Source organism: Lolium rigidum, chromosome 4 (assembly GCF_022539505.1).
Source record: "Lolium rigidum isolate FL_2022 chromosome 4, APGP_CSIRO_Lrig_0.1, whole genome shotgun sequence".
Classification (NCBI taxonomy): domain Eukaryota; kingdom Viridiplantae; phylum Streptophyta; class Magnoliopsida; order Poales; family Poaceae; genus Lolium; species Lolium rigidum.
The window spans coordinates 36,556,029-36,565,681 of NC_061511.1; the positions used below are offsets into that span (position 1 = coordinate 36,556,029).

General features: G+C 49.0%; 1 protein-coding gene across 1 annotated transcript in view; it reads left to right on the top strand.

The window, feature by feature from the left end:
- The first annotated feature begins 2,330 nt into the window (after positions 1 to 2,330).
- Positions 2,331 to 9,653, top strand: part of LOC124646897 (pectin acetylesterase 5-like) — a 21,155-nt gene continuing 13,832 nt past the window's right edge. Inside the window, exons 1-2 of the mRNA XM_047186939.1 lie at positions 2,331 to 2,454; positions 2,722 to 2,758. Of these exons, the coding sequence (XP_047042895.1) occupies positions 2,331 to 2,454; positions 2,722 to 2,758 (161 nt within the window). The remainder of the gene's footprint in view (positions 2,455 to 2,721; positions 2,759 to 9,653) is intronic.

The following is a 9,653-nucleotide window of genomic DNA, read 5'->3' on the forward strand; positions in this document are numbered from 1 at the left end:
AACAAATGCAGCAAGGATGAATTGAACACAAGACAGCCTGCCATATATATAGGGTTCATTTTGCATATTAAAAAACAAATGCAGCAAGGAGGAATCGAACACAAGACCTCCACCAAGTAATGGGTGTTAGGGAACCAGTGCACCACTTGACACAATTTGATTTAGTTGGATACGGGATAAATTTTTAGTTTGTATGCAGCGAGGCAATTACTAAAAAATGGAATAAAAGTTAGAGAATTGGGGACTCGAACCCAGGACCTCGGCAAAGAAAGCATTACAGTTAACCGCTAGACCACTGCACACTTCATGATTCAATAAAAAGCGGGACATATAAGTAATATCTATGCAGCATGGCAATAAATAAAAAACAATAGATAAATCCCATTCTTTTGGCATAGTTTACGATAAAGTTCCCATATTTAACACATAGGTGTATCTTGACATGAGAAACAATGTTGCCAAAGTGAATTTTTATATTATTTATAGAAAATTCATTTTTTGCATTTTCTAAGTGCCAAAAATGACTTTTTTGTGAAGCAAGTACGAAAAACATGGCGCAAAATGGCACCAGTACAATTTTCACGGAAATTAGTCCATATTTGAAGGATCATGCCGAATTATTAGGATTTTTCTCTCTTTCTACCTAATTTCGCTTATTTAAATGACTTTATGTCAATTTTTCAAAATTAATTCAAATTTGAACTACAAGCGTGTGATGGTTTCTCTTAATTTTTTGAAAAAAAAATTTTAAGATACGCAAGTAGTGATTATATCACAGAACCATTGATAGTTTTGTAAAAATCGACCCTTTTCAATGAATAGTTATCCAAACCATTTTGACCATGCTTTCAAAAAGAATAAAATAATGTGAAAACAAACTCAAAAAAATAAATCCTTTGGCATGGGGTCCCTTTATGTGTAGTAGAAGCTAGGATAAATGATAAACATCAGTTTTGACAAACCTTTCAAAAATATTATTCACAAGAAGGAATATCATGTATAAACATCTATAGGTTTTAATCCAAATGACCAAGGTACGGCCATTCTTGTGGCATAGTTTGTGATAAAGTGCCCATATTTGGCACATAGGTGTATCTTGACATGAGAAACAATGTTGCCAAAGTGAATTTTCATATTATTTATAGAAATTTCATTTTTTTTTCATTTTCTAAGTGCCAAAAATGACTCTTTTGTGAAGCAAGTACAAAAAATGGTGCAAAATGGCACCAGTACAATTTTCAAGCAAAGTAGTCCATATTTTAAGGATCGTTCCTAGGATTTTTCTCTCTTTCTATCTAATTTCGCCTATATAAATGACTTTATGTCGATTTTATGAAAGTAATTCAAATTTGAACTACAAGTGTGTGATGGTTTGCTTTAATTTTTTTTCCAAAAATCACTTTAAGGTACATAAGTATTGATTATATCACAGAACCATTGATAGTTTTGAAAAAATCGTCCCTTTTCAATGAATAGCCATCGTAACCATTTTGACCATGTTTAAAAAAATCAAATAAAGTGAAAACTAACTCAAAAAAGAAATCCCTTGGCATGTGATCCTTTTATGTGTACTAGTTGCTAGTATAAATGATAAACATAAATTTTGACAATGTTTCAAAAATATCATTCACAAAAATGACTATCACCTATAATCATCTATAGGTTTCAAACCAAATGATTAACGTATGGTCATTCCCGTGTCATAGTTTGTATTAAAGTGCTCATATTTGACACATATGTGTGTCTTGGCATGGAAAACAATTTTGCCAAACTGAATTTTCAAATTATTTGTTAAATCCTTGATCCAGCGTCATTGTGTCGGGCCAATCGAACGCAATGATTTGCCTCCCACGGATTGCCCCCCCCCCCCCAAATACGCCATCCGAACGTCCGCCTAACGATCACTGCGTCCCATCCGTCCGTACACATAGACGCAGCGCCGCACCTAAACCCGAAAGCCAACCGCACCCACGATCCTTCTGCGCCGCCGTCCACGCTCCACCCACCTCCCTCCTCCTCTCTCTCCTTGCGCGATGCAGACCACGCCGCCACGATCCAGATCAATCCGCCGCTCCGTCGACGGATCCCTTCTCCCTCGGCGCCGTGCTCGCCGGGAGGGCGCTGCACGCCGGCCACCAGGGCACGAATGCCATGGAAGGCCTTCGTCACCCACGCCGCCACCGACGGATTGCGGCGGCCGAGGTGCGTTCGTCCGACCCCCTCTCGCGGGACGTGCAAGGTACGGCGGCCTCCTCGCCACTCACCGTTTGATCTACTTTTTTAGGCGTGTGCAGCTCGAGGGGCAGCCAGCGCCGGCCTCGTCGGCGACCATGTCGGACGGAAGCCGCACAGGGTGGCCTCCTTCCGCGTCCCCTCAATCCTGCAGGCCGCCCAAACTCGCTGTTCCCAGCCACAAGCACGGCGGCTTCCTGCCGCCCGACCACCGTCGACCCGGTACGTCGTTGTCTTCCTCCCTCTCCGGTTTCTGTTCACAAATTTCCCATTGATTCAGTCGCTGCCATGGACGGTGGGCTTAGTTATGTCATCAGGAGATACTCAGCTGTGGCAGCAGCAGCCTCACGTCCTTAACCTGTTTTTTCAGGTCCTTGGGCCATCCGCAAGCGCGTCTTGGTAGTTAACTCATCCGCTGGTTAGCGAAGATTGCAAAATGTAAGTACTATTAGTTGTTACCCTTAATCATGTACTGTTGTTATGACTCAGTTGATCCAGACATGCTGAAATGCAGTAGCACGTACAGGTTTGTGCAACTCATGTTGGATGAGCTACAGTCTTAAGATGAGATATATGTGGAACTCATGTTACACGTATTTTTTTTCAGGTTTACTACTGCGAAACCCCAAAACTACATGGTTGTGCTTATTTGGAAGTGAGGTTACCAACAGACATCTATTTCTTTTGTTTTTTCATTTTTGTATCAATCCATCTGTTGTGCTGTGATTTTATGAAAAAAGCAAAAAGAACTCGATCCTCTCGCATATGTTGATCGAGGTCCTTCGAATCCAATTGTCATAGCTCGACAACAGTTTGAAAGGCAGATTTGGAAACACTCACACTTCCCTTTCCTTTGTCTATGCTTGGTCACGTCATGGAAGTAAAAGTAAGTGCCACCGACCCACTTGTGTTTTGTAGCCCCTTTAATTACGGTACACTTCTATTTCCTCTGGTCTAATACAATTGTGTGACAGTCTAATGACGATAATTTTTTAGTTGCAGAATAGCCCATCATGATTGGGGTGAGTTTATAAGATTTCGCCGGATTGGCTGCACATTGGAAAAGATTATGGGTATTCGTTTCAAAATCTCACCAGGTACTAAATTGCAGTATCTCCGCCACATATGTTCAGTTTATTCTTGTCAACATATCAAATGGCAGCAATACTCATTATTTTCTTTCTTTCTGGAAATAAAAGAAGAGAGATATAATCTGTTTATTCTTGTGCATTATCTAATCTGGTAATGAATACATGTGCAGGTACTAGCTGAATGTAAGGTTGCTATCAAGAGGAATTTGTTGAGAGGATCATGGCTGCATGCAAGCAAGCTGATATTTTGTTGTTAGATGCTTAGATGCTTGAAATACTAGTATGATGTCAAGCGTTCATAAGTTTTGGGGACCTCGATGTAGTCTCGAGCTGTAACTCTATGTGTTTGTAAATTGTTTTTGTGAATATCTGTCGGTTATATGTTGCATATTTGACTTCATATATTTCTAGATTTTCATTGCGTCAAAACATCTAGTTGGTTGAAAACAAATCCAAAAATACCAAAATAACGTCATGAATAAAATGCAATCTCGCACCGTGTGGGTCTCCAACATGACATAATGCCACGTCACTACCATTTGGACCCACATGCCAGCATCCACTTAAGTGATATCGGACCCACGTTGTCAGCAGCCACATCAGCATGATGGGACCCACATGTAAGGCCATGTCAGATTTTTGGACCAATCGGATTCTTCCTAGCATTTTGATATTGACGAAATTCCCAATTTTTAGTGACAAATCTGTACGTCAACGATTAACACTAAACGTTGACGGATTTCTAAGTCGTCACAATCAAACGTTTGACGTTGACGAAAATGAGCATACCGTCACCCCCGATATTTTATGACGGAGCTTACGTGACGAACCCCTTGACGATCAAAATTCGTCACCCCAATGTAATCGTTGACGAATTTTGGCTTATACATGACGAAAGTGATTTGTCAAAAAATATATTTTCCTTTGTAGTGTGATCATTGGCATGCACTTGATAGGGTCATGCGCTACCTATGTGGTACAATGAGTTATGGGATTCACTATTCAGGGCACCCAACTGTGCTTGAAGGATATAGTGATTCAAATTGGATCTCAGATGTAGCTGATCTGTACGCCACAAGTGGGTATGTATTTACCTTTGGAGGTGGCGCAGTATCATGGAGATCTTGCAAGCAAACCATATTGACGAGGTCAACTATGGAAGCAGAACTTCTTGCTTTAGACACAACCACTGTTGAATCGGAATGGTTGCGTGAGCTCTTGATGGACTTGCTTCGTGATTGAAAAACTCGTACCGGCAATCCTTTTGAATTGTGACAATCAAGCTGTAATTGTCAAAGTGAACAATTCTAAGGATAACGCGAAGTCATCAAGACACGTCAAGAGACGTTTGAAGTCTGTCGGAAATTGTGAAACTCCGGAGTAATAACTGCTACATATATTCAAACGAGACAAAAACCTGGCGAGATCCCTTTACAAAGGGACTATCACGTAATGTGATAGAAAGTGCATCGAGGAGATGGGTTTGAGACCCATTGGTGTTACACCATAGTGGTAACCCAACCTTTGTGATCGGAGATCCCGTGAATTAGGACACGGGAAGAACAAACTAGTGGTTTAATTGAGGAGAGTATTATGTAACCCTCTCTATGTGAAGATGCACAACTCTCAATTCTCTGTAAGGCAGGTTGGCAACAAGCCATAATGTGTTTATGTTGGCTATTTTAGCAAAGATGCTGTCCTAGAGAGCATTCTTGAAATAACACACCTATATGAGTCCGATTGTTAAACGTCGCAATCTATGAGATTTGGGTGATCTCTAGTAAACTCATGAAGAGACCACGAAGTATGACGCATATGCTTCACCCGCGGGGTAGGCTACGGCAGCCATGTACTGGTCATGACTTTGAGTGAAACCCTGTTCACGCAAAACTTGCAATTCAAGGCTTAGTCCATTGTTCAAGTGTGAATGGATGTAGCTTAAGGTTCTAGGCGGAAGTTCAACTTAACGGTCTCCGCTGAAACACCGGTATATAAACAAGCGAGCGAGTATTGGTAAATCTCTAATTGGGGATTTGAGATCTGGTGGGGGATTGTTGAAATATTGGGCCCACTTTTAGTGGCCCAAATTAGATTTCAGTTTTCCCTATAAATCTCAAAGCCCACATAGTGGCAGCCTTGTGTTATCACCAGATTTTAGACAAATCCAGAGGTGGGCCGGGCTTGGAAGGCCATTCGCAGTTTCACAGCTCAAATTGGTTCATACTTGCACATGCATGGCTTAATCTTTGGAGACAAGCATATGACTACCGGCAGGATCAACCAGGTAGCACGTCCTCGTTGACGTCCAGCGTCGGTCATTGTCCGCCCTTTCCACTTGCGTGTCAAGGCCGAGGCAACAGCCGAGCCGGTTGTCGCGATTGAGCGGGCCAAGCTCATCCTACTTGATTGAGGATCGGCGCAGAATGTTACGTATCCTACCACTAACTCTGGAGAGGTAGAGGCAACACCTGTTCACGGTTGTTCTCAAATTCGGAGAGCAGCTTAAGGGTCAGGTCCCGGCAACCAAAAGGGCCAAGACTCTTTATCGTGAGCAACATCCGAGACCAACAGCGGGAGCGAGGTTGCCTTGGTAGCACCGGGCACTAGGAGTGCCGGAACCACGAGGAAACGCCGCAAGCGCCGTTAGGCCGCAGCGGCACACCCGAAGGTGTCCACCGCGAGGCGAACGTGTTAGAAGCACCACTTCCCGTAGGTCGGGTACCAGCACGCAAGCACTTGAAAGGCGACATCAGCATATAAGCCAAACGAATGACGGGACACGGCGCCTCGTAGTCGGCCGCACGAAGACGGGGGATCTACCGGCAGACACGGGTCCAAAGCTACTCATGCGCTCGCGTAGCCAACATCGGTCAAGCCTCCCGAGCCTCCCACCACACGTAAGCACGGTGGGATTGCTCTGTGTAGGCGTCCTGAGTGTCCACAGCGCGCGGGTGTCACCGCAGCAACGGTAACGTTGCACGGCGACGTTCTCTTAAGGCAACGGCATCTCTTGTTTGAGGATCGGCGCAGAATGTTACGTATCCTACCACTAACTCGTGGAGAGGTAGAGGCAACACCTGTTCACGGTTGTTCTCAAATTCGGAGCGCACTCATGTCACCGCGTTGCCGCGGTAACGTTAAACGGGACGTTCTTGGAAGGCAACGGCGCTTGTTCCCCGCCAATAGACGGGGAACGTGCGCTTTCTCTGTTCGGGTCACGCCCCGCGGCAACGTAACGTTAAACGGGACGTTCTCGGAAGGCAACGGCGCTTGTTCCCCGCCAACAGACGGGGAACGTGCGCTTTCTCTGTTCGGGTCACGCCCCGCGGCAACGTAACGTTAAACGGGACGTTCTCGGAAGGCAACGGCGCTTGTTCCCCGCCAATAGACGGGGAACGTGCGCTTTCTCTCGTGTTCGGGTCACGCCCCGCGGCAACGATAAACGTTGCCGTGGAGCGGGCGTAGCCGGCTGTGGGAATAATCCCGGGCGCCAACAGGGAGGGATGCCACCCCCCCCCCCAATATACCTGGGGAACTTAGCCCCCCCTGGGACCCCTGCCCGTCAGCTTGTGAAGGAGCCCTACACTGTTGTCGCGGCAGAGAAAATGGCCATTTCTCTGCCGCGGCAGCGATTTTCTGCCAGGCTTAGCCGTTTTTAGCCCGTACCGTCGTTTTGGCTGCCGCGCCATGGTTTTTCACCGTATCTCGACCGCCGCGCGCCCACCCGACTATAGTCCACCGTGTCGTTAGACGTTTTCCGACGTCGGCCCGACTTAGCCGTTTTTTGCCCGAACCGTCGTTTTGGCCGCCGCGCCATGGTTTTTCACCGTATTTCGACCGCCGCGCGCCCACCCGACTATACTTCACCGTGTCGTTAGACGTTTTCCGACGTCGGCCCGACTTAGCCGTTTTTGCCCGTACCGTCGTTTTGGCTGCCGCGCCATGGTTTTTCACCGTATCTCGACCGCCGCGCGCCCACCCGACTATACTCCACCGTGTCGTTAGACGATTTCCGACGTCGGCCCGACTTAGCCGTTTTTAGCCCGTACCGTCGTTTTGGCTGCCGCGCCATGGTTTTTCACCGTATCTCGACCGCCGCGCGCCCACCCGACTATACTCCACCGTGTCGTTAGACGTTTTCCGACGTCGGCCCGACTTAGCCGTTTTTAGCCCGTACCGTCGTTTTGGCTGCCGCGCCATGGTTTTTCACCGTATTTCGACCGCCGCGCGCCCACCCGACTATACTCCACCGTGTCGTTAGACGTTTTCCGACGTCGGCCCGACTTAGCCGTTTTTTGCCCGTACCGTCGTTTTGGCTGCCGCGCCATGGTTTTTCACCGTATTTCGACCGCCGCGCGCCCACCCGACTATACTCCACCGTGTCGTTAGACGTTTTTCCGACGTCGGCCCGACTTAGCCGTTTTTTAGCCCGTACCGTCGTTTTGCTGCCGCGCCATGGTTTTTCACCGTATCTCGACCGCCGCGCGCCCACCCGACTATACTCCACCGTGTCGTTAGACGCATTTCCGACGTCGGCCCGACTTAGCCGTTTTTAGCCCGTACCGTCGTTTTGGCTGCCGCGCCATGGTTTTTCACCGTATCTCGACCGCCGCGCGCCCACCCGACTATACTCCACCGTGTCGTTAGACGTTTTCCGACGTCGGCCCGACTTAGCCGTTTTTTGCCCGTACCGTCGTTTTGGCTGCCGCGCCATGGTTTTTCACCGTATCTCGACCGCCGCGCGCCCACCCGACTATACTCCACCGTGTCGTTAGACGATTTCCGACGTCGGCCCGACTTAGCCGTTTTTAGCCCGTACCGTCGTTTTGGCTGCCGCGCCATGGTTTTTCACCGTATTTCGACCGCCGCGCGCCCACCCGACTATACTCCACCGTGTCGTTAGACGTTTTCCGACGTCGGCCCGACTTAGCCGTTTTTTGCCCGTACCGTCGTTTTGGCTGCCGCGCCATGGTTTTTCACCGTATTCCGACCGCCGCGCGCCCACCCGACTATACTTCACCGTGTCGTTAGACGTTTTCCGACGTCGGCCCGACTTAGCCGTTTTTAGCCCGTACCGTCGTTTAGCTGCCGCGCATGGTTTGTCACCGTATCCGACCGCCGCGCGCCCACCCGACTATACTCCACCGTGTCGTTAGACGATTTCCGACGTCGGCCCGACTTAGCCGTTTTTAGCCCGTACCGTCGCTTTGGCTGCCGCGCCATGGTTTTTCACCGTATCTCGACCGCCGCGCGCCCACCCGACTATACTCCACCGTGTCGTTAGACGATTTCCGACGTCGGCCCGACTTAGCCGTTTTTAGCCCGTACCGTCGCTTTGGCTGCCGCGCCATGGTTTTTCACCGTATTTCGACCGCCGCGCGCCCACCCGACTATACTCCACCGTGTCGTTAGACGTTTTCCGACGTCGGCCCGACTTAGCCGTTTTTGCCCGTACCGTCGTTTTGGCTGCCGCGCCATGGTTTTTCACCGTATTCCGACCGCCGCGCGCCCACCCGACTATACTCCACCGTGTCGTTAGACGCTTTCCGACGTCGGCCCGACTTAGCCGTTTTTAGCCCGTACCGTCGTTTTGGCTGCCGCGCCATGGTTTTTCACCGTATTTCGACCGCCGCGCGCCCACCCGACTATACTCCACCGTGTCGTTAGACGTTTTCCGACGTCGGCCCGACTTAGCCGTTTTTTGCCCGTACCGTCGTTTTGGCTGCCGCGCCATGGTTTTTCACCGTATCCGACCGCCGCGCGCCCACCCGACTATACTCCACCGTGTCGTTAGACGTTTTCCGACGTCGGCCCGACTTAGCCGTTTTTTGCCCGTACCGTCGTTTTGGCTGCCGCGCCATGGTTTTTCACCGTATTTCGACCGCCGCGCGCCCACCCGACTATACTTCACCGTGTCGTTAGACGTTTTCCGACGTCGGCCCGACTTAGCCGTTTTTTGCCCGTACCGTCGTTTTGGCTGCCGCGCCATGGTTTTTCACCGTATTCCGACCGCCGCGCGCCCACCCGACTATACTCCACCGTGTCGTTAGACGTTTTCCGACGTCGGCCCGACTTAGCCGTTTTTTGCCCGTACCGTCGTTTTGGCTGCCGCGCCATGGTTTTTCACCGTATCCCGACCGCCGCGCGCCCACCCGACTATACTCCACCGTGTCGTTAGACGATTTCCGACGTCGGCCCGACTTAGCCGTTTTTAGCCCGCACCGTCGTTTTGGCTGCCGCGCCATGGTTTTTCACCGTATTTCGACCGCCGCGCGCCCACCCGACTATACTTCACCGTGTCGTTAGACGTTTTCCGACGTCGGCCCGACT